The sequence below is a fragment of the Hyaena hyaena genome, unplaced genomic scaffold, assembly GCF_003009895.1.
Source record: "Hyaena hyaena isolate Hyena2069 unplaced genomic scaffold, ASM300989v1 scaffold_888, whole genome shotgun sequence".
NCBI classification, from domain to species: Eukaryota; Metazoa; Chordata; class Mammalia; order Carnivora; family Hyaenidae; genus Hyaena; species Hyaena hyaena.
In genome coordinates, this window is record NW_024081521.1 from 665,234 (window position 1) to 690,688 (window position 25,455).

Consider the following 25,455-nt stretch of genomic DNA (forward strand, 5'->3'; position numbering starts at 1 on the left):
ACATATTATGCTTCTGTATAAATTTGATTTGCTAAAAAATAATGGCTACATATCGCTGGTTTAGTTAAATGTGTACACTTTGAATTAAAGCACTATTATTACAGTTGATCCCTAAGTGATAGTCCTTGCATGAGGTGAAAACAAACATTAAGAGGAGCCTACAATCTACATTATATTTATTCATGATAAAATTAGCTTTGTAAGCACTTTTAGTTTATTTCTTTCTTTAAAAAATTTTTTTAATATCTATTTTATTTTTAGGAGAGAGAGAGTGGGGGAGGGTCAGAGAGAGTAAGACAGAGGATATGGAGAAGGCTCTGTGCTGACAGCAAAGAGCTGGGTGTGAGGTTCGAACTCATGACCTGTGAGATCATGACCTGAGCCAACGCTGGATGCTTAACCAACTGAGCCACCCAGTCGCCCTCAATTTCCTTTTATTAAAGAAAACCATTTATTTAAACACATACTTCATTATCGTATTGAAGTAGATACTGTAGCAATATAAAGATATGTTCCTCCAATGAGATGGCAGATAGGTAATGGCTACTTATACCACCAGCAGACAAAAATGAGCTCTGAAAAGGGATCTGATTATATAGGACTGCATTATGACTTTGACAGGCCATTTCTTCGGTGAAATAATATTAAAAGTTATATTTTACATCTGCTTTGATATAAAGATAAATATACTAATATTACATACTAAAGCTTAAAATTCATTATTTTATTCAGATTTTAAAAGAAATAAAAACATTTTCATAGGCTTCTAACAGTATAATAGGTCTACTAGGACTACTGAATACATTGGCCCTGAAGCCATGAGTCAAGAATTCAAATACGTGGGGGAAAGGGAGAGAGGCAAACCATGAGAGACTCTTGAATGCTGACAAAAACTGAGAACTGATGGATGTGGGGGAGAGGGGGGATGGGCATGGAGGAGGGCACTCGAGGGGATGAGCACTGTCAAATGAAACTAATTTGACAATAAACTATTTGTAAAAAAAATAAAATAAAATAAATAAACATATATAATTAAAAAAAAAAAAGGATTCAAATACGTATACAATCCTGTCAGGTATTGTAAGTGATTGAGATCAACTGAGAATAACATGTTAACTGGAAATTAATATTCACCTCCAATGACAAGCAGATAAGAGAGAGAAAAGGATAATCTGGTGTAATGGAGATCATGCTTCCAATCCGATGGGTAAGTTGTAATTGAGCTCCATGATGGAAATAGGTCTAATGGTTTTAAATATTATAAATTATTTGAAGACAATCTGAAAATATCCATTTTTATACCATATCTCCTCTTTGTAAAATATTGACCTCTAAATCAAAATTTAAAACATGGTACAGAAAAGACTGTCAAACAAACTACCTTTGTAGATTGCATCTAGACTGTAGACACTGCCCTGATGTGCAGTCAATATGTTACGAGACACAACTAGTAGGAATGGGCATAAACTGGTTTGGGATCCAAATGTCCTACAATCAAATGTATTCTCTCTTAACCCTGAGAAAATCAGGTTAAAATTCCTGCTGTCATGGTGTGAGTTTAGAGTGAGAAAGCTGCTGCAAGACTATATTGTTACATCCAAATATAGAATGCAGTGACACAGATTTAAAAGATTTAAGTATCTTTTATAATACTTAAAAGATGTAGCTCTTGCAGATGCTGTATTAACAAGTTTCTGTTCTATCATCCATAGAGTGCTATTGGAGAAGGGATATATGTAATATGGAAAGGACCAATGATTCCATGTTGACAGAATTTGTCCTTGTTGGGCTTTCCGCCCACCCAAAGCTCCAGACAGTTTTCTTTGTGCTAGTTTTGTGGATGTACTTGATGATCCTTCTTGGAAATGGAATCCTTATCTTAGTAATCATCTATGATTCTCACTTGCACACCCCCATGTACTTCTTCCTCTGTAATCTTTCCTTCCTGGACATTTGTTATACAAGTTCCTCTGTTCCACTAATTCTTGACAGTTTTCTGACAGGAAGGAAAAGGGTTTCCTTCTCTGGGTGCATGGTGCAAATGTTTCTCTCCTTTGCCATGGGGGCCACAGAGTGTGTGCTTCTAGGTATGATGGCACTTGATCGCTACGTAGCCATCTGCTACCCACTGAGATACCCTATCATCATGAGCAAAAATGCCTACCTGCCCATGGCAGCTGGATCCTGGATCACTGGGCTTGTGGACTCAGTGGTGCAGACATCTCTCGCAATGCAGTTACCATTCTGTACTAATAATGTCATTAACCATTTTGTCTGTGAAATTGTGGCTATCCTAAAACTGGCCTGTGCTGATATTTCAATCAATGTGATCAGCATGACAGGGTCAAATCTGATTGTTTTGGTTATTCCACTGCTAGTAATTTCTATCTCTTACATTTTTATTGTCACCACTATTTTGAGGATTCCTTCTACTGAAGGAAAACGTAAGGCCTTCTCCACTTGCTCAGCCCACCTAACAGTAGTGATTATATTCTATGGAACCATCTGCTTCATGTACACAAAGCCCACGTCTAAAAGTTCTGTTGATGCTGATAATCAAGACATCATTGAGGCCCTCATCTCTCTCTTCTACGGGGTAATGACCCCCATGCTCAATCCTCTCATCTATAGTCTGAGGAACAAGGATGTAAAGGCTGCTGTGAAGAACATGATGGGTAGAAAAAACTCTGATGGAATGTGAGTACTGATTTACACTATGTGACTCGGTATCCAAAGCTGCTGCAGACACAAAATTTAAAATAATAACATAACCATGTGAAAATGAATTCACCATGTGACATTCAAAATCATCAGACAGAAATATTTTGGTAGATGTTGTTACTATTAGCTTTTTGTTTTAACTGCAGAAATAAAACATGCTTGTGGTTTCAACAATACTATTATGGAAATGCAAAATGTGAAAATCTCCTAGGAAGCCCCAGAAAAATATAGTAACTCTTAAACCTCTAGAAAATAATACAGACAAAAGGTGAACTAAAAACACTTGACACTGATAAAACACTGTGTTAACTGAAATTAAAGTAAAAACTTAAAAAAAACAGAATACTGAAATAGAAATATGTAATAAAGAAGTAAACATTCAGTTAAAAAAAAAAGGTGTACTAAAAATATTCTGTAACCTAAAATAAGTACACTTTTAATTAATTATGCAAAAGGAATATTAATTGGTACATGGCATATTATATATTCATTTTTAATTTATTCATATATCTACTGTCTACGTTCACTATATAAGCTCACTGAAAGTAAGAACTTGTCTGTTTATTACCTTACAGCATCCCAAAGACCAGAACAGAGCCCTGGATATAACAGATGTTTGATAAATATAGTCATTTATTTTAATAAATAAATGAACTGTATCTTGTGTGAGAGTAAGAATGTATATCTGTCATATCTGAGGTAACAAAGGCTATTCAAAAAGAATAAGAGGTTTTGTTAACTAACTACCATAACTTTTCTGAATTTGGTGTATAATAAGACTAAAGTAACTAAAAGCTTCCCCTGGTAATACACCATAAGTTTTAGCAGAATAAAATGAGGTGATGTAGTAGCACAGTTCCTTTTGGACTTTGACAAGAGCCCAAGTTGCAATGAGAACTTCTTTCCTACTCTGTACTGGATCACATATTTCCCAAGAGTAGGAGAACTGACAGACCTGGTAATTAACAAAAGTTGCATAAAAAGATAAGAAGTAGCAAAAGGAAAGGAGTCAAGTCGCTCAATAAACTAAAAAGGTATAAAGTTTTTGTGTTGATAAGAAAAAGATGGCCCAAAATTGAGATGATTTCTATTGGCTGAAGAGTGCAGCCATGTGGGGCAGGGCCAGTGTGAGGACAGAAGTCCCATTTCCTTTGAAACAACTGAGTGAGATATGTCAATAGAAGAAAGCACTCCTTTTATCTAGACTTTTGAAGAGTCTTTGGAATTTGAAATATAGAACACAAATCTAAAGTAAGACTATAACTACTTCTAAATTCTAAGAGTAAGCCCATAATATCTTCTTTTCCTGTTAACGGGTAATTAATGTTACTTCATAAGATTTAATTCATTCATAGTGCTAAAAGGTGCCTGGAGCATCCTAAACATCCAATAAGCATTAGTTGTTTTATTATTACTAGTGTTGAGTGAACTTTAATAAGGTCAGAAAGTTTTGATCAAGTACAAAGTTTTCATCCTTATTTTTTATGGAGGAATTTTATTAAATTAAACTACTGTCTCAACTTTAAATCTGCTTTTCTATGCTCTGTTTTCTGAATTAGGATTGGGTCACAAAAACCACTTCCTTCTCTGCTAGCTTTTTTTTTTTTTTTTTTTTTAAATAGGCTCCACACTGAGCATGGAGCCCAATGCAGAGCTTGAACTCACAACCCTGAGATCAAGACCTGGGCTGACCTCCAGAGTCTGATGCTTAACTGAGAGCCATCCTGGAGCTCCTGCTAGCTAGCATCTGTGAAATTCTTGCTAAAGTTACTGGAGAATGAGAGGCTGGCTGATGTTAAGGGCCTTGAGCTTCCCAACTTGTTTCTTGTTGCTGTCACATCACTCTAGATAGGGTGCTTTACCATGACAATGGCAGCTCCTTAGCTGCTTCCAGTGTTAGTTTCAGTTTTTCTTTCTTCTCTACAACCCAGAATCAGCAACCTACCAGTGCCACCTCCTCAGAGGTTTGAGTCTGTCACTCAGCTTTTACTTCTGGTAAATGAATATTCATGTCAAGTGTTCAGTCTGTCTAGGTATCTTTAATGTTCTCACTTGAGATCTTTTTTTTTTTTTTTAGTGTTTTATTTATTTTCTGAGAGAGAGAGAGAGGGAGGGAGACAGTGTGAGGAGGGGACGGTCAGAGAGAGAGGAAGATACAGAATCTGAAGCAGGCTCCAGGCTCTGAGCTAGCTGTCAGCACAGAGCTGGATGCGGGGCTCGAACCCACGAACCATGTGATCAGGACCTGAGCCGAAGTCGGACGCTTAACCGACTGAGCCACCCAGGCGCCCCTCTAGGTATCTTTAAGAGCAGTAAAATATGCAATTCTCTGTTTGAGAAATATAGTGAATTAGATGGAGCATAAACAGTGTACTTAGTCAGGCTATGATTCCCATACACGAATAACAGAAAGTACTGGGCAAGACATTTGTATTTCTTCTGCAGTTGCTTTCTTGTTTCTAAAATGTAGATTATTAGGAAAGACTCTTTAGTATAGTCTAAAATAACATAGCAAAAGTCATATATTCATATGAAAGGAGAATGTTGAGTGGTTCACCAACCCTAAGATACCTGTGAGAAAGGATAAACTTAGAACTTTGAGAAAAAGAAATGTATAATTTTTCACCAATGCACACCTAGCACCCACCTAAGCTTTATGCCTGGCACATAGTACACTATTCCTATAAACTTATTAAATTAATGCATAAATTAAAATATAAGAATGAAAGAAATTTCATACATATAGTTTCCAAATAGTTTATCAACATCATACTACTGGATCCTCAGGGTAAGTCTTGAATGATCTAATATTTCTCCAACTGTACAGAAGAGAAATATTAGATCCAGAAATATAGAAATATCTGCAACCATAACCAGAATGGGAGAAGTCTTTCCTTTGAACAAAACAATTAACAAGCGTAAGAAGCCAACTATAATGGCATACACATTCTTCTAAAGCACATATAGAACATATATAAAATTTGATATTTTATTAGACCAAAAATAAGAATTAACAAATTTCAAAGAAATTATATTGAACAGTTGATATTCTAGAAAGAACCCAAATCTATATCGACTAATAAATGGATAAAGAAGATCTATATATCTGTATATCTATATTATTCAGTGTATTGTACACCTTAAATTAACATAACATTGTATGTTAACTATATTGGTATTAAATTTTAAAAGAGAAGAGAACCAAATGCTTAAAACAATAAAATAAAATAAAATTTATCAGATATAGAATGAGCAGTTTTTTGAGGGAAAGGTTTATACTTAAATTCTTATAGGAAACTTGGCTAGAGAAAGAAGGAAACCAAAAAAAAGGAAGATAAGGATATGGAACTATCTAAACAATTTGAATGCAAAGTCAATGCACAAAGCATTGTGCTATATATCCACAGTTTATTATTTCTTACTAAATCTTCACAATAATTTTGAAAGATATATCTCCTTGCTCTTAATTAATAGATGAAGAGACTAAGACACATAGAAATTAAAATTATACAAATGCTACGTAGGAAAACTAGTTTTCAAACCATAGTCTTGACTATAAAGATATATATTTCCTCTATTGCCTACTAGTCAGAAGTGAAATATCTTGAAGCCCAGTTGATTCTGAATCAGGAAAATTAATTCCAAGAATATTAGAGAGCAAAGGGGCGCCTGGGTGGCTTAGTCGGTTAAGCGTCCAACTTTCGCTTAGGTCATGATCTCGAGGTTCATGGGTTCGAGCCCCGCGTCGGGCTCTGTGCTGACTGCCAGCTCAGAGCCTGGAGCCTGTTTCAGTCTGTGACACCCTCTCTCTCTGACCCTCCCCTGCTCAAGCTGTCTCTCTCTCTCTCCTAGAAATAAATAAAACATTAAGAAAAAAATTTAAAAAAAAAAGAATATTAGAGAGCAAGAAAGGTAAAATATCCTAATTGGATTTAACCTTAGAATTTCCCCCCAAAGCTGTTAACTGTATATATAGGTGAATTCAGCAGGTTATGGTGATCAAGCCTTCGATGATTGTGCCAAAGCCAATGAATAAGAGTGGATAATATTTTGACTTTGTCTTGAGCCCAGTATTGCATCATCCTTCTTAAAGACTCATTGATCTCTATAATCAATGGGTAACGGATGATATCACCAGGAACCAAGTGTATTAACCAACCAGAAAAGCGCTAAATAAACCTAGGGCCGTGAGTTTTCAGTGTGATGCACTTTAGGGAAGATGAGTTTTTAGGATGCAAGAATTTTTAGTTTATCAAGAGAGACAGAAAACTAATAGAGAGAATACTGAATAAGCAAACTACTTAGCTTGGAATCTCACCTCTACATTCTACCCTATGAATCTTTTGGCCTATGCAAGTAGTTTAACTTCTCTGAACTTCAGTTTTCTCATTTGTTGTAAAGATTAAATGTACCAGCCTATTCACCCACATTTTATAGAACTTCTCTCAATCTAGAAAATGGGTCTCAGTTTGAAAAACCAAGGAGCCAGAGCAATAGGGAGAGGTTCAACTATAACCAGGAATGTGTAGTTCAAGAAAAATTGTACAAATTCCCTAGGTCATACAGCTCAGAAGTGGCACAGTGGGAATTAGAGCACAGCTAAACAGACTACAGATTTTATACATTTCTCATCACTCCATCATGTATCTCAGTGTTTCTGGCTGCCAGAAGACCTTCATATCTATCTCTTTAGAAAATACACAAATGACACAATTTCCAGCAATATATGACCTCTAATTATGTAAAACATGGGGGTTCCAAGGAGGCCAATCGACCTAGGAAGACATTGTTTCTGTTTTACTTGTTATCCCATAGCCTGGTAATCTCTTCCCATGGGAGCATAAAACACAGTCTGATATTTACACCTTAGCAAGAAACTACATCTCAGAGGACATCATTAAAAGTTGACTGACCTACTTCTATCTTACATCAAGGTACAAATAGATTACACAAGGATGGTATCCCATGTGTTTGCAACAGTCTAAAGTCAAGCTTGTTAAAGTAAGCTTGTAACTTTTTAACAACACTCTTCTGTCCACAAGTTTTCTGGAGGGAATTTGGGACTGTTCCTAGGAGATCCATTTCTCCTCTTTAGTTATAACCAAACAATAAAGAAAAGAGTATATGAGATCATCATGTGGAAAATTCTAAAAGTGGAGTCATTTTATTCCATGAAGAGAAAGCAGTTCTTTTTGCACTGCTATCAACAAGTTATTAATAAAACATAATTAGACAAGGTAAAGAATACATATTCTAATAAAAGCATTGAGTAGAGAATCAGAAGTGATAAACTTCTAATGGGAAAGGGATATTAAAGCAGATGCATTTTGTTTAATCACATACAATTAAAGAGATTTGCCACAGTCTTCACTCCTCCATATCACCTTAGATCCAGATTGTTTTACTCAAGTACAATCATTGCAAAACAGTGAAAATATTTGAGTTTGTGACTCTCATGATATCATGCAGATAGTTCATTTTTGTCCTGGGATATTAATTAAGGGCCCATATTATTAATGTTATGATTTTAAAATTTTATTAGATTTTTGAAAATAGAATGATCTAACTTTTGAAACAAGGAGTACTTCTCCAATAGTCACATAAATCTAGGACAACCATGGGGCAGAGCACTATAATGGAGAATCTTGAAGCACCTAAAGTAGGATTCAGTAAGTATTAAGACTTTTTTCTAAGTCAAAATTTATATAATCTATAATGACATTTAAATATGGCAGAATTGCTCAGCTCAGAATCAGTAAGATTATAAATGGCAAATAAACAAAGAATGATAAATAAAAAACCATACTAATCAGCACACCTTTGTGACAAGGCTGCTCATCACATCAATTCAGAATCGCTGAGGAACAATCATGATACCCCCAAAGAGCAAGCTGTTCCTCTAGGGTTCTTTTGTGGGATATAACAACATACTAGTTCATCTGCAACTAGATATGTGAACATCTTTTATAGAAATTTTAATAGGGGCACCTGGGTGGCTCAGTCAGTTGGGCGGCCAACTTTGGCTCAGGTCATGACTCGTGATCCATGGGTTTGAGCCCCACGTCAGGCTCTGTGCTATCAGTTCGGAGCCTGGAGCCTGCTTCAGATTCTGTGATTCCCTCTCTCTCTCTGTTCCTCCCCCGCTCAAGCTCTGTCTCTCTGTCTCTAAAATAAACATTAAAAATTTTTTCAAAAAAAATTTTAATATGCAGAATGCCCAGGGTTGTTTTTTTAAAAATATTTTTAACATTTTATTTATTTCTGAGAGAGAGAGAGACAGCATGAGAAGGGGAGGGTCAGAGAGAGAGGGAGACACAGAATCTGAAACAGGCTCCAGGCTCTGAGCTAGCTGTTAGCACAGAGCCAGAGGCGGGGCTCGAACCCAAGAACCAAGAGATTATGACCTGAGACGAAGCCTGCCACCCAACCGACTGAGCCACTCAGGTGCCTCGGAATGCCCAAGCTTTTTAAGAGTAGCTATAAGATAGATATCCATGAGATCACCCACTGACAGAATATTTGTACTGAATATAACACAATTGTATTAATACTACCTAGCACCCAACAAATAAAAATTTATCAGTATCTGTCCCTTTGGTATCTGGTAGCACTGGACACAGCAATCTGCAGTGAGAAGAGAATTGGCCATGCTCACCTGATAAGTCTTGTGCTCCTGTCATACCCTGCTCTCACCCACTCCCACACCACATAAAGCTCCAGAAGGAATAAAATGTGCTACCTGGCTGCAACGGAGCACTCAAATATGAGCATGAGAATGACAGCCCTGACTCTTGAAAGTATGAGCCCTACTTCTTCCAAATGTCTTACATTACTTTTTACAGGAAACTGTGCTGCATGTGAAAGTCGAGAATGTGTAGTCAGATTGGAATATCTTCTGTCTTTTTGAGACAAAGTTCACTGTCTAGAAAGTGGTCCTCACAATATATCCAGTGGTGGTCATTTCAAAGTCTGAGAATGAATGTAAAACTAAGCCCTGACAAGAGATGATACTCATTAAAAATATTTAATAAGTACGGCATAGGAAACAATGAATCAGAAAAGAAATCCAAATAGAATGCATATTAAGCTATAACCAGAGTGGTAGTTTGATGTGCATTACATTTTAAGAAGATCCAACATGATATCTGGAGAATATATTAAAGAAATACAGAGTGAAAGCTGAAAGGCCAATTAGGAACTGTGGCAGAAATGCCATTTTAAGCAGGAACTCATGACTTGTGTGAGATGTACATTACCCATACTTATGTTTCCCACAGCCTTTTGGTCTGCCAATGTGCTTGTTGAGTTGAACTGACTTGAATACACTTCACAAGAAAAATACACCTCCTCTAATTTAGATGAAGTAATCTGAAATCACTTGTCAAGATTTTGTGTAATCAAATTCAGTAAGTTAAACAATGTTGTCTCACCAGGCAATCTGTATTTTCCCCAACTCATCAAAAAATAGATTCCATTCTTTAGTAGCAGTGATTCACTTTTATGCTCTATTGATTTTTATAGCTTCATATTGAAGCAGAATGATTACATGTCTGTTTTATTTACCAAAACAGAGAATGATTATTTGCAGCATCAACATTAGGGAAACTATACTAAGATTCAATAACTCATAATCAAATGCAATAATGTTAACTGTCTTCTGTGGAGGGTCTTTTAAATACCAAAAAATCATGATATGTAGTTTTTATCATATAACAGCCTTACAATATAATACTCGTTTTACAACTCAAGTAGCTTACTCAATGTCAACAAACTACAGGTCAGGAAACTGAGGTCCTAACACGTTTGTCCAACTCCAGAGCAAAATACCTTCTATAATAGCAAAATTTATATTTAAAATATTCAACATAATTAAAATGGCAAACACTTTTATTGAGTACCAACTATGCACCCATAACTATGTTGAATTCTTCAAATGCATTGTCTTATTAATTCAGGTAGGAATATCAGGTAGGAATTTTTAAGTGCCTCATTTTACAGACATGGAACCTAGAGCTAGAGCGGTATAGTGACCTTGCTAAGGTCACTGAGGTAGTGCTTAACAAATTGGACTGTCACTCCAAAATACAATGTTCTCAACCACCTTACTCTCTGTCTCCTAAGTGACAGAAAATGCTTTGCTCCTGGAGAGTCAGGCAAAAACAGTAACCAGAGTACAATACATTGGAGAGATCCTTATTTATAATGAAGAGCCTCATAATCCTAAAATAATCTCTTCAGTAATACATGTTCTTAATTATTTTAACCAAACACATGGGGAATAGCTGAAGGAAGGAAGAAGGAAATGTAACCTGTTGCAAGAAAGACTCAGAGGAAGGAAGCTCAAGATAGTGGCATAGGAAGATCCTGAACTCATCTCCTCCCATGGACACCACAAACCTGTATCTACATATGAAATAACTCCCTCTGAAAACTGAAAACTGAATATCTTTTCCACAACAAAGAATAAAAGGTTAAATCAAGATTGGAGAGACAGAGATGCTGTCTCACCAAAAACCTCACCAGCACCCTGTCCCTGTATGACCCACAATCAAAACGGATATTACGAAGTTTCCTCCTGAGAAACAAAAGGCTTGTGCCTCACATTAAGCACCTTAACTCTTGGTACCTGCAACATAGAAATGATCCCCCAAAACATCTGGCCTTGAAAACCAGTGGGGCTTACATCCAGGGGAACCATAGGGCCATATAGGGAACTGATACTACTCTTAAAGAGTTTATGCACAGACTCACTCACCCCAGGACCCAGCACAAATACAGCAGTTTGAAAAGCACCTAGACCATATGAGAAGGAGATTTATTTACTAATCTTAAAGTGTCTGCCAGAGGGGCAGGAGCCTGTTAGGATTCTCTCAGGAACAATGGTACTAGTAGGCCTATTTTTGGATTCCCCTTTTACCTTGCTAGCACTGGTACTTGCAGGTGAAATTTTTGTGCTCTCCCTCTATGCAGCTAGTGCTGGTGGGTGGGCCCTGCCCCTGGGCCAGCCCAAGGCCCTGCCAGAGATGAATGCCAAGCATTCTTCTCCCATGCTTCCTCCTATAGCTCCAATAAAGCCAGTGGATGTACACAGCCCACAGAAGGGACACCCTTTCTGTGCCTGGTTCTGGTGGCCAGCAAGGATTGCATTTCTGGGCCCCATGGGCCTGAAACAATTGGAAAGACAGTCTTGGCAGGTTATCACCAACAGGGCACTGCACAGACAGAATACCAAAACAAATTCCCAGTCTTCTTGTGAAAAAGGCCCACTTACTTGTCCTGGAGCTTCAGACTAAGGGGCAAGCTTCAGGATGACTACACATCTAGAGGCTACAGAAGTACTCTCAGGTAACATAGGCCAGAGAATTCCATCTTTGAATACTTCCTTGGCTTCACTGCAGCTTGCCAGTACCTCCTAGAAAGGAGTCATGTACCTATCTGGAAACTGTCTCCAAGTGGACACCTCCAGATCACCTGGTATGAAGGTCAGCAGAGTTTATAATTTTTGTTCCATAGTACTGTATGTAGTGCTACTTGCGGGTTTAGATTCAAATCAGCCTAAAACTAGGAGCTGACTGAGATCTTTCGCTCTGAACACTAAGAGACCTTGGCATTCCCTCAACAAGAATATCTATCAAGAATAAATTTATTGAGAATAAATGAGCCTACTTAGACATTCTCGAAAGTTTGAGAGACAACCAAGAGCTAGGGCAAGGTTACACAATGTTTCATTTCCTATATACGTCCACTCCTTTAAGACTGGGAGAGATATTTCACATAATCCATAGAAACAAACATAGAGAGTCAAGCAAAAAGAGGAGAGGAATATGTTCCAAATGAAAAAGCAAGATAAAACCCCAGAAATAAACTGTAATGAAATAGAGATAAGTAATTTACCTGATAAAGAGTTCAAAAATAATGATAAACTCGGGAGAAGAATGGATGAACATGACAAGAACGTCAACAAAGAGACAGAAAATCTAAGAAAGCACCAAACAGAAGTCATAGAGCTAAAGAATGTAATAACTGAACTGAAAAATACACTAGAGATTTTCAACAGACTAGATAAAGCAGAAGAAGGAATTAGTAATCTGGAAGACAAGGAAGTTGAACTACCTCAAAAGAGCAGCAAAAAGAAAAAGGGTTCTAAGAAGTGAATATGGGTCAACATTGAACAGAATAACATTCTCATTACAGAGGTACCAAAAGGAGAAGGGAGGAATAAAACATATTCGAAGAAATAATTCTGAAAACTTCCCTAACTTGAGGAAGGAAACAGACATCCAGATCCAGGAAGCCCAGAGAGTTCCAAACATAAATCCAAAGAGACCCACACCAAAACACATAATTAAATGTGAAGATTTAAAGATAAAGACAACATCTTAAAGGCAGGAAGAGAAAAACAACTTGTTACATACAAGGGAATCCCTATTAGATTATCAGTGTATTTCTCAGCAGAAACTTTCCAGGCCAGAAGGGAGAGGCATGGTATATTCAAAGTGCTGAAGAGAAAAATCCAATCAGGAATACTCGACCTATCAAGGTTATCATTCAGAATTGAGGGAAAAAGAAAGAGCTTTCCAGACAAACAAAAGCCAAAGCAGTTTATCACCACTAAACTGGGCCAACAAGAAATGATACAGGGATTCATTTAAGCTGAAAAGAAAGGACACAAAAGTAATGAGAAAGGACTCTAAGAATCACACTATAGAAAATCATCAAACCAAAAGGGAAGAAAACAAGAGAAGAAAGGAACAGAGAAGAGCTACAAAACAACTAGAAGGTTAACAAAATGGCAAGGAATATATACATAAAAATTAAATGTAAATAATTTAAATGTAAAGTTAAATTCTTCAATCAAAATACATAAACTGGATGCATGGTTAAATAAACAAGACCTGTCTATATGCTGCCTATAAGATAATCATTTCAGACATAATGACACACACACTGAAAATGAAGGGATGGAAAAAGATGTTTCATGCAAATGGAAACCAGTGTAAAGCTAGGGTAGCTCTACTTATATCAGAGAAAATAGACTTAATTTTTTTAATCTTTATTTATTTTTGAGAGAGAGACAGAGAGACAGAGTGCGAGCAGGGGAGGAAGAGAGAAAAGGAGACAAAGAATCCAAAGCAGGATCCAGGCTCTGAGCACAGAGCCCAGTGGGCTCAAACTCACAAACTGTGAAGTCATGACCTGAGCTAAAGTCAGACACTCAACCAACTGAGCCACCCAGGCATTCCAGATAAAACAGACTTTTAATACAAAGACTAGTAAAAGACAAAAATTACGTAATGATAATGGGGTCAATGCAGCAAGAATATATAGCATTTGTAAATTTCTATATATGCAATATAAAAAGGCCTAAACATATAAAGCAAATATTAAGAGATCTAATGGGGGAAATTGACAGCAATAGAAAAAATAATAGTAAAATCTGTATGGAACCACAAAAGATTCTGAATAACCAAAGCAATCTTAAAAAAAGAACAAAGGTGGAGACATCATTCTCTCTAATTTCAAACTGTACTACTAAGCTATAGTAACCAAAGCACTATGTTATTGGCATAAAAACAGGCACACAGATCAATGCAACAAGAATAGGAAGCCCAAAAATAAACCCACACATATATGATCAATTAGTTCACAACAAAGGTGGCAAGAATACACAATGGGGAAAGGATAGTCCCTTTAATAAATGGTATTGGGAAAATTAGAAAGCTAAATGCAAAAGAATAAAACTAGACCACTATATTACACCATACACAAAAATCTATTCAAATGGATTAAAGACTTGAGTGTAAGGCCAGAAATCGTGAAACTCCTAGAAGCAAAAATGGACAGTAAGCTCCCTGACATTGATCTTGGTGATATATTTTTTTAAAATCTGACTCCAAAGGAAATGGCAACAAAAGCAAAATTAAATAAATTGGACTACATCAAAATAAAAAGCTTCTGCACAGTGAAGAAAACCATCAACAAAATGAAAAGGCAACCTACTGAATGTGAGAAGATATTTGCTTCTCCAATATATCCAATAAATGATACATCCAATATGGAATTAACATCTAAATATTTTTTAAAACTCATACAACTCAATATCAAGATAACAACCTAATAAAAAATGGTCAGAGGACTTGAACAGACATTTTTCCAAGGAAGACATACAGATAGCCAACAGGTACATAAAAAATTCTCAACATCACTAATCATCAGAAAAATGTAAGTCAAAACCACAATGAGATATTATCTTACACCTGTGAGAATGGCTATCATCAAAAGGACGAGAAATGATAAGTGTTAGGTGGATATGGAGAGAAGGAAATCTTGTGCACAGGTGGTGCAGTCACTATGGCAAACAGTATGAAAGTTCCTCAAAAAATTAGTATAACTACCATATATATGATCCAGCAATTCCACTTCTGGGTATCTATCCAAAGAAAACAAAACCTCTAATTTACAAAGATATATGCACCTGTAGGTTAAGTGAAGCATTATTTACAACAGCCAACCTGCTATATCAATAATAGAATGGGTAAAGATACACACACACACACACACACACACACACAATGGTATACTAATAAGTCATAAAAAATGAAATTTTGCCATTTGTGACAGCATGAATGGACATTAAGGGTTTTATGCTAAGTGAAATAAATCAGATAAAGAAAGACAAATACTGCATAATTTCACTTCTATGTGGAGTCCAAAACAAAACAAAAAAAATGAACAAACAAAACAAAGTTCATAGATACAGAAAGCAGATTGATGGGTGCCAGAGGGCTGGGGAGAAGGGGTGAAATAGGTGGAGATAAAGAGGAACAAAATTCAAGTTATAAAATATATAAGTCATGGAGATGTAATGTACGGTATGGTGGCTACAGCCAATAACATTATACTGAAATTTTGAAAGTTGCTAAGTAAATCTTAAAAGTACCCTTCACAAGGAAAAAAAAACTAACTTTGTATGATGAGAGCTAGTAACTATATGTATTGTGGTGATCATTTTGCATTATAGGCACATGTCAAATAATTATGGGTTTTTTTTTCCTGAAAATAAATGTTGTACGTCAATTATACTTCAACAAAAAGATTCAAGTATTTATGGGTTTTTTGCCTGAAAATAATTTTGTATGTCAATTATACTTCAATAAAGAGAAAAAGATCATAGCAATCTAAAAAAACTTGAAAAGCTGTCATGAAAAAGAAGTATATACTTTTTGTTGTTCCATTAGAGAAGATGAGAGTTGATTACATAGACTTACATATACGGTTAAATGTTAAGAACTTTCTGATGATGAGAACTGCCTCAAAATAACCTGTGTGACCTCATAAAGTGCTCTAACCATCACTAAGTTTGGAAGTAGAAGTAAGATGAACATCAACCATATTGTACATGTGCTTTTGTCATATATGGCTTAGAACTCAATTAATGTAAAGATGAATTCCAGATCTATGATCCAATTCTAAATGAATTTTACTGTTTCACTAGAATGATTGTATTGGAGTATGCATTTAATTATCTTTACCTCCCCTTTCATAATTCATTATTCATAATTCACCATGAAAGTTATTGAGATTAATCTAAAAATAAATAAAATATAAGCATTTCTTTTGGAATGCTACAATTATTATTGCAGCACTGTTTATAATAGTAAAAAATAAAACCAAGACAAATGCCCATTATTGGAGAACAGATTAAGTAAATCTTGAAAGGTAAATATAATAGATTACTATGTAGCCACTATAAAACATATGGTACCCAAACATTTAATGATATATGAAAAACTGCTTATGATATATTGTTAAGCATAAGAAGATGTAAATTACAGATAAGGTAGAAACTTTAGGATTATAATATGCTTATAATGTTTATCTTTGAAATGTCTGCATCTCTATTTCTGAACCTGTATTTTTTCTGTCAGCTTTGTCCAAGTTTATCTCAGTGTTGCCGTAGTGCCAGGTCCATAACAGGTGCTCAGTAAATACTTAGTGAATGAATAAGTAAGGGAAGTGTATGACACATTTTTAATAAAGTATTTTGGGGGGCGCCTGGGTGGCTCAGTCGGTTAAGTTTCCGACTTCGACTCAGGTCATGATCTCACAGTTCGTGGGTTCCAGCCCCACATCCGGCTCTGTGCTGAACGCTTGCTCAGAGCCTGAAGCCTGCTTTGGATTCTGTGTCTCCTTCTCTCTCTGCCCCTCCCCTGCTCGCACTCTGTCCCTGTCTCTCAAAAATAAATAAATGCCAAAAAAAAATTTTTAAGTATTTTGGAAAAATCAGTTAATATTTTTAAAAAAGAAATCTTTTACATGTATTAAACATAATATAGTTATATGGATAACACAGAAGAAAAATCAAGTCATAGAAGAAAATTTCATTTTATTTTTTTAGGAATCCATATGAAAATCTTAACTCACTTAAAATTAAAATAAGAAGTCAAAAATAAGAAGGAAAACCACAACAGGGAAAAATATTTGCAAAAAATTTAAAGAAGAAAATGTTAATGTATCAAGTGTTCACACTAATTAAGAGTTAAGCTATCAAAATACCAAGATAGTTAAGCAAATCATGCTGTGGACAACAAAAGAGAAAAAATAAGCAATAAATAAACATAAAAGAAATGTTCAATCTAACTGACAATCACAAAAATGAAAAGCTAAATGTAATGTTTTATACAAGCAGAAAAGAACCCTCTTTGTGGTTCCAGAAAATACACAAAAATTTTCTGTGCAAATACTTCAGCAGCAACATAAAATGTTAAGTTTTGGATTGGAAATATAACTTTGCATATGCACTAAAAATTCTCTCAATTCTCTCACTTTCATTCTATAGTCTTAATCTCTAGAGATTTAATTTAAGGTCTGAATTTTCAGTAGAAGGAAAAGCAGACTAGATAGCCTAATACACAGACATCAGTGGTCATTACATCAAAATCTCATAAAATTTAAGACAAATTAAAATTCCCAATACTATTAAAATTGTATCCAGATTATAGTAATTCCACTTAATTAAGTATTCTTCAAATGTAAAAAAAAGTAATATTGCAGAGAAAAATCACAAAAATATTGCTATAAAGTGGCAAGAACTGATTAAAATGTATACTGTTATTATACTGGTATAAAGAAAAATGTGTACTGTGTGGTCTAGAAATAACAAAAATATGAAAATAAAAAGAGAATAAAGAGGTGAAATGACGATTTAGGAGTTTATTAGGATCGAACTGGTATTATCTGTGGAACAAAATGAAAAACAAATTCTTGGGGAAATGTTAATTCTTCTGAGACATTTTGGGCGTATTCTGATTCTAATCCCTGCTTCTGAAGAAGCCACCAAATATAGCCATATACAATGAATACTCCAAGAAATCTATGGCTGGGGAAGATTCTCTTTCAGTGAAGGTAACTGGGTCTTTAGAATGTGCATAAGTCAGGGACTTTCATCTCTAGAAAATCCTGTTTCTGATTCATAGTCTTAAGAGATTGAAGAAGTTTGTAAAAATAAGTGCTAAATTAACTTCCAAGAGAAGCTGAATCTCTCAAGTAAGCATCAACTTTAGGACAAATCCTGGGAAACCAGAGTTGCATCATGGATCCTTATTTTTCATATGTTTTCTTTCCTTGATATGTTCTTAGGAAAATTCATGTACAGATGAATTGCCTGATTGTAGCAATTCTTTCTCATATTTATTTTTAGGAAGGAGAACAATCATCTTTCAAAGTGAGAATCTTTTGGTCTCATCTGAAAAATGCAAATGGAATTCAAGTTCCTGGGGATGTTTTCTATTACTTAATAGAATGGAATGGTGAGAATGACTTTAAAACACAGTCATGAGGTAAGATATAGAGAAAAGTTTCAACTCAAGTCATTTCCAAAGGAAAATATCCTACAATAAATATAAGGATTTTTTGCTGTTGAAGTGATCGTTACCGGTGGGATTTTGAAAATATGTGTTTATATGTAAAGGAAAAAATAAACCCAAGCATCATCTTTAAGAGCAGGATATGACTTAAATTTCTTTAAAAATCCCAAAATAACATAGAGTAGAGACGAGTGAGGAAGATAGAGCTGCTTGTAATGCAACAGACCCTTATAAAAATAATAGGTGAAAAGCTACTGTATTCAAGTATATAGCTTACTAATATCTTAAGTAAAAATTATCTAGAAAAAAATCCCACAATAATTTATATATTAATCACACATAAATTTGCTCAATAAGGGTTTGAGGAAACTTGTAATTAAAGGAGTCTATGGTAAAAACAGAATTAGAAACAAAACATGGGTAACAGGGGGCTGAAGTAATTATAAGTGTTAATTTGAGCTGTAGGAGTGCAAGGCAAAAGAAGAAATATTTTTTTCTGTTTCTCATTTATATAACAAATCAATTCTATCACTCTAGGCCTTAATTGTCTACACTTGACAATTAGAAAGGAGTTTTTGGCTGTTTATTTTTCATATTAATTCATGATTGTGGATAGTGTCTTCATAAGTGGAAGACATGTCTTCAGTGCTTTCCAAAGATTCCAATATATTTTTATATGTATTTTTATCAGTTGGATGCTTGAAAGTCGAGTGCATCATATTAAATAGTGGTTTCATAAGAAATTGTTATCAATAAGTAAATGCAGTATAGTGCTAAAAATGGGCTAGCATAAAGATAAGGTTTTAAATCATAGTTCTGGTATTTACCAACTATAAGATATTGAAAAACGGGTTTTGTACGGAAGTACTGAATCACTAAATTGTACACCCAAAACTGATGTTACACTGTATGTTAACTAACTGGAATTTAAATAAAAACTTTATTTTTTATGTGTTTATTTATTTTTGAGACAGAGAGAGAAAAAGAGAGTGCAAGCAGGGGAGGGGCAGAGAGAGGAGACCAGAATACCAAGCAGGTTCTAGTCTGAGCTGTCAGCACAGAGCACAACACAGGGCTCCAGAACACAGACTGCGAGATCATGACCTGAGCTGAAGTCAGATGCTCAACTGACTGAGCCACCTAGATGCCCCTTACGTAAATTGGCATCACATGCCAATTTCTCTTCTCTTTGAAATCCAAAAGAATACATCTTTCCTTGTGACATATTAATTGAAGATTAGAGTTTATAAAATCTATAAATTGAGAGTTAGCAGGTCCATTCATTTTTGTACAGTATCAATTGTCTTGATATCTTTAGAACGGGAGAGGATGATAGGATTATTTTTTCTAGTAAGAATTGGAGTGCAGATAGTATGTGTTTTTTATTGAAAAGTCTTAGTACTTTAACTATTAGATCTTTAAGCAGCTAAGTCAATAAAACAAAATGAAAAAAATTATAGAAAGTAGGACAGTTTCCTTCCAGAAAGTTATAGAGCTTGACTTCTGGCTTGGAAAAAAGTCACACACTTTCCGTAGCTCTATTACAACACTAATACAGTGTCCAGATGAAGCCCCAGGGCATTGAACCACAGAATGGTTAATTCTTATAAAACACCAGGGTTTGGGAGAGGGAGATTAGAGGTTGGCTAGGATCCAGGCCAATTCAGATTCTTTTCAATAGGAATGTCATAATCTAAATGATAATTCTATGCCAGTTATCAATACATTCTCTTTTGATAACATATGATTAAGTCAAGAACTCAAGTCCCTTATCTTGGTGTCCCTCTTTAAAACAAATGAAAAAAAAAAAAACACTGTTATTTGGAAGCTGTTGAGAGTAAGGACTATAAATGCTCTCAGTCCACCAGAAACAGTGGGGTTCTATCAATAATTAGATAGGACACACCAGTACAGCTCAGCTTCAATGTATAGTTTCTAGACACTTAAGATAATACCTTTCCTAAATTTCTTTAACATTCTTTATTCTGAGTTAGTCTTCCTAAAATAACTGGACACCTGCTTTAGTGTTTTTCCCTTTTTTAATAATATGCTTTCTTTATGTATACCTATTTTAAAAATAAGTGTAATTCAGAAAAGTAGAAGAAAGGTCTCTAAGGTAACCATTAATGTTTTTGGTACTTCTTTCCAATCTTTCTGTCTTATGCTATCTTCATTTAGGTTTTAGTTTTGAAAAAAAATAAAAAGCTGTTGTTTTCTTTCTGTTTCACTCAATTATTTTAATATAATTTAACATCATTTTAATTCTAATACCAATTCAACACAAATGTTATATTAATAAGTGGATCAAATTAGTGTACAAAAATTTGTTATTGTACAATTCCCCTGGCAAGAGTTAAAAAGGAAAATCTGTTCCCAAAAATAGTATCCATAAGGAAAAGTTTTAGTAAAAATGGAATTATCTAATATGCAGTTTGCATGGAAAATGATTTATTGAAAACTATCAAGAATCTTAAAATTTATTCATTTCTGTGTTCCCAGGAAAATATTTTAGTGAATAAGCTAAAATGAAGAAAAGTATTGTCACAATGCTGTTAAACTAGAGTGTTTATCCATTGCTTCTTAAAAGTTACACTAGCATTATAAGAGTAATGAAAGTAATTTCCTCTATACTATCTGTTATCCTTCTCCTACTCCCATTTGAAAGCATTAAACCAGATTGGTGGTTTCTCTTTATAAATGTTTGCAAGTGAAAAATTTTTTACACCACCTATCTCTGAACTGTCAGGATATCAGATGCACACCATCACTATTTGCTACAAGTAATTTCCAAATGGAATCAACTTTTAGGAGATGTTCCTAGAAAAGAAGAGAGGGTATTTGACCTGATTCACATCTTCCCTGAAACAACAGATCCCAGATCTGTTGCTCCAACTGATGCTCCTTCAAAGCCTCTATCAAAATTTTATTTTCAGATTCAAAGTAGCGTGATATATGCATCTACGGTCAATCGCATTCCACTCTTGATACCAAATAGAAATATATCCTGGCCTACCCAACCATTCACACCCTCTTTGCAAAGTATGGTACAGCTTGAATTGGGTGAGAACTTCCTTTCCACAGCCAATAAACATACAAATATTGTGTTATGCTGATTAATATGTTTCACCATTGTAAACTGGAGTTGTTACAGAAAGCAGTATAACTTGTTGGCAAATGATTATCAGAGAAATGGCAGAGGCTATATCAGAAAAACAGCCTTGTTTAATTTTCTAAATTTATATTTATTTTGAGAGAGAGACAGGGTGGGGAGAGAGGCAGAGAGAGAGGAGAGAGAGAATCCCAAGCAGGCTCTGCACTGTCAGCACAAAGACTGACACAGGGCTCCATCCCATGAATTGTGAGATCATGTCTGGAGCTGAAACCAAGAGTAGAACACAACTGAGACACTCAGATGCCCCACACAGCCTTGTTTATAAAACACTAACTAGAAGGGCACCTGGGGGACTCAGTCAGCTGAGACTCAAACTCTTGGTTTTGGCTCAGGTCATTATCTCACAGTTCATGAGATGAAGACCCACGTCAGGCTCTGTGCTAATAGTGTAGAGGGTGCTTCAGATTCACTCTCTCTCCCTCTCTCTGCTCCTTGCTCACTCACTCCCCCCACTCAAAATAAACAAATAAACATTTAGAAAAACACTAACTAGAAGTTCATCCATTGGATCAACTCTTTTCCTCTACAGATGTTTGTAGTTAGGTAGAATACCTTGAGAATGAAACGGTTTTCAAAATTATGTTCTTTGATTTATTTCCTATAAAAAGGTCAGCTATGAATATCTACTCTTCAAATATTTTTCAGATTAAAGTTATTTGTTCCATGCTCTATGATGCACAACTCAGATGCTTGAGCTGACCTCAAATTCCTTTTTTGGAAAATATTGACCCTAATTGCAAATACAACAAATGGAAGAGAAAGGACTTTAATATGGACCCCCCCAAAAAAAAACAAAAACAAAAACAAAACGTAGGTGCTTCTGTTTGAAATTTCATTGCTTGTATATCTAAAGTCTAAAAAACACAAAACTGATTTCAATACAGTCACACAGATGTCTCAACTCTGAGTCTCACAGAATGTTCAGTTTTGCATTGTCTACTATCAATTACAGTCCAAAATACAGAGGAGGTGCTAGTGACACTCAGTAATAGCATTGGAGAAAAATGATCTAAAAGGCCTTGTGACTCATGCGAGTTCTGCAGACAGCAGCAGCAGCAGCAGCAACAGCAGCAGCAGCAGCAGCAGTACTGTGAACATGTTAATAAATTCAGATCTTAGAATCCAGTTTGGATCCACTGATTTAGAATCCTTTACAAAGATTATCCTATGTGATTTGTCTGTATACTAAAATTTGGAGACATTCCACTAGACATGTGGTTTTCTATCACACTGAATATTAGGATCATCTGGAGAACATTATTTAAACAGATGTTTGATTCCCACTCCTTAGACAATTCACATAATTTGGAAAGGGCAAGAGATTTTTTCAAAAAAGAGCAGGTGAGAGATGCCTGGGTGCCTCAGTTGATTAAGTTTGTGAGTTCAGATCAGGTCATGATCTTGAAGTTGTGTGTTTGAGACCCCAATCTAGCTCTTTGCTGTCACCACAAAGCCCACTTTGAATCCTCCGGCTCCTCTCTGAGAGCACTTCTCTGCTAGTAGTGTTCTCTGTCCCTCAAAAATAAATGAACATTAAAAAAATAAAAATAAATACAAGGGGCAGGTGATAAAAGGTCATAAAATGCTGATTGGAATAGTTGCTCACACTGTTTTTATATACATTTTACCTCTGTTAATTTCACTTTCCTCAGATTATCATAGTGATGATAAAAATGAGTAATATGTGTGAATATATTTGTAAAGTAAAAAACCCTAAACTAATAATATTGTTAATAGCTGCCATGAAATAAAATCAAATACGTAGTAATTTTTAACAGATTAAGCATACTCTCCCCAAAATGAGGGTATTCAAGGTGGGGTCTGTGGGTCCAAAGAACAGGAAATAACAGATGTTTGTTAAGATCCAAATAGCTCTTTCCTACCTCAGAAACTGTGTATCACAATCTCAGGAAATGGAATACAAAAGCCTATATTTTTAATAAGCTGTCAATGTAATTATTGCACATCTTTAATCTCTTCCCTTAAGAGCCAGAAGAGAAATGGGAAAAAGCTAAACTCACAGCTGTTAGCACCACTCCTGATAGTGCAGACACACTTGGTGCCCCTCTGCCAGAAATCTCTTACCGCACGTGGTAATGTGTACTGACGTGTTATGCTCATATGCAGTTTTCTCTTCTGCATTATTCCAGGTATAACAAAATAAAATGGACAGGACGAATTGGACGGAGATTGAGTTCGTTCTGCAGGGACTTTCTGAGTACCCCAAAGTGGAAAAACTCCTTTTAGTGATGTGCTTGATGATGTACCTGGTGATCCTGCTGGGGAACAGAACCTTGATCCTACTCACTCTCCTGGATCCCCGCCTCCATACCCCCATGTACTTCTTCCTCGGGAATCTTTCCTTCCTAGACATTTGTTACACAACCTCCTTTATTCCCTCAGTGTTGATACACTTTCTATCACGGAAAAAAACCATCTCCTTCACTAGATGTGTTGTTCAGATGTCTGTCTCCTATACCATGGGGTCCACAGAGTGCGTACTCCTAGCAGTGATGGCATATGACCGTTACGTGGCCATCTGTAACCCTCTGAGATACCCCATCATCATGAGCAAGGCACTTTGTATTCAGATGGCAGCTCTCTCCTGGGGACTGGGCTTTCTCAACTCACTGACAGAAACTATCCTTGCAATACGGTTGCCCTTCTGTGGGAAAAATGTCATTAACCACTTTGTTTGTGAAATATTGGCCTTTGTCAAGCTGGCTTGTGCAGATATTTCCTTGAATGAGATTGCTATAATGTTGGGTAATGTAATATTTTTGTTTTCTCCATTATTGTTAATTTCTATCTCCTACATTTTCATCCTATCTACTGTACTAAGAATAAATTCAGCAGAAGGAAGGAAAAAGGCCTTTTCTACCTGCTCAGCCAACTTAACAGTAGTGACAATGTTTTATGGGACAATCCTCTTCATATATAAAAAACCAAAGTCCAAAGACTCTGCTTTTGACAAACTGATTGCTCTGTTCTATGGAGTAGTCACTCCCATGCTCAATCCTATCATCTACAGCCTGAGGAATATGAGAAAATTGATGAATAGACACTGGTTCTGGAGAAAAGGGTATGAGAAAATTAATGAGTAGACACTGGTTCCTGAGAAAAGGGTAAAAAACTTATATATATGAGTTCATGCACAAAATGAGCTTATAGATTTGAGGCAAAAGTTTTTCATATAAACAAATAAAAGAAATAAAGATTGTAGGTAGAATCACAGAATTTAGGATTTGGAAAGAAATTTCAAGACAATAATCTAACTTTATCTTTTATGAAAATGACTGTTATAAAAATGTAAAGACAACCAGTATAAGAAGTGACAGTAAACTTCGAGATATAAGAAAAAAATGAGAATAAGCTTTTATAAGAAAATTCAGTACAGATCTTCTTTAAGTGATGGGGTGATATCCTAATAAACCCATTGAAAGTTAAAAATACACAAGTCAAAAACACTTTTAATACACCTAGTATACTGAACATCAGAGTTTATTTAGCCTAGCTTACCTTGAACATGCTCTGAACACTCACATTAGCCTATAATTAATTGATTAAAACCGTCTATACAAAGCCTATTGATGATAAAGTGTTGACTATTTCATATAACTTATTGAGTACTGTACTGAATCTGAAAAACAGAATGGTTATATGGGTACGGGATGGTTGTAAGTGTATCAGCTGTTT

At 35.5% G+C, this 25,455-nt stretch overlaps 2 protein-coding genes across 2 annotated transcripts; both read left to right on the top strand.

The window, feature by feature from the left end:
* The first annotated feature begins 1,735 nt into the window (after positions 1-1,735).
* Positions 1,736-2,701, top strand: LOC120222548 (olfactory receptor 13C8). The gene has a single exon (XM_039220418.1). The coding sequence runs from the start codon at positions 1,742-1,744 to the stop codon at positions 2,699-2,701; it is 960 nt and encodes a 319-aa protein (XP_039076349.1). The 5' UTR covers positions 1,736-1,741.
* A 21,223-nt stretch (positions 2,702-23,924) lies between these two features.
* On the top strand, positions 23,925-24,863 carry LOC120222538 (olfactory receptor 13C7-like). Its single transcript, XM_039220411.1, has one exon. The coding sequence runs from the start codon at positions 23,925-23,927 to the stop codon at positions 24,861-24,863; it is 939 nt and encodes a 312-aa protein (XP_039076342.1).
* Positions 24,864-25,455: the final 592 nt, after the last annotated feature.

What these genes read in the sequence shown, in the direction of transcription:
- LOC120222548 (XM_039220418.1), top strand. Translation starts at nt 1,742, where the DNA reads ATGGAAAGGACCAATGATTCCATGTTGACAGAATTTGTCCTTGTTGGG.
- LOC120222538 (XM_039220411.1), top strand. Translation starts at nt 23,925, where the DNA reads ATGGACAGGACGAATTGGACGGAGATTGAGTTCGTTCTGCAGGGACTT.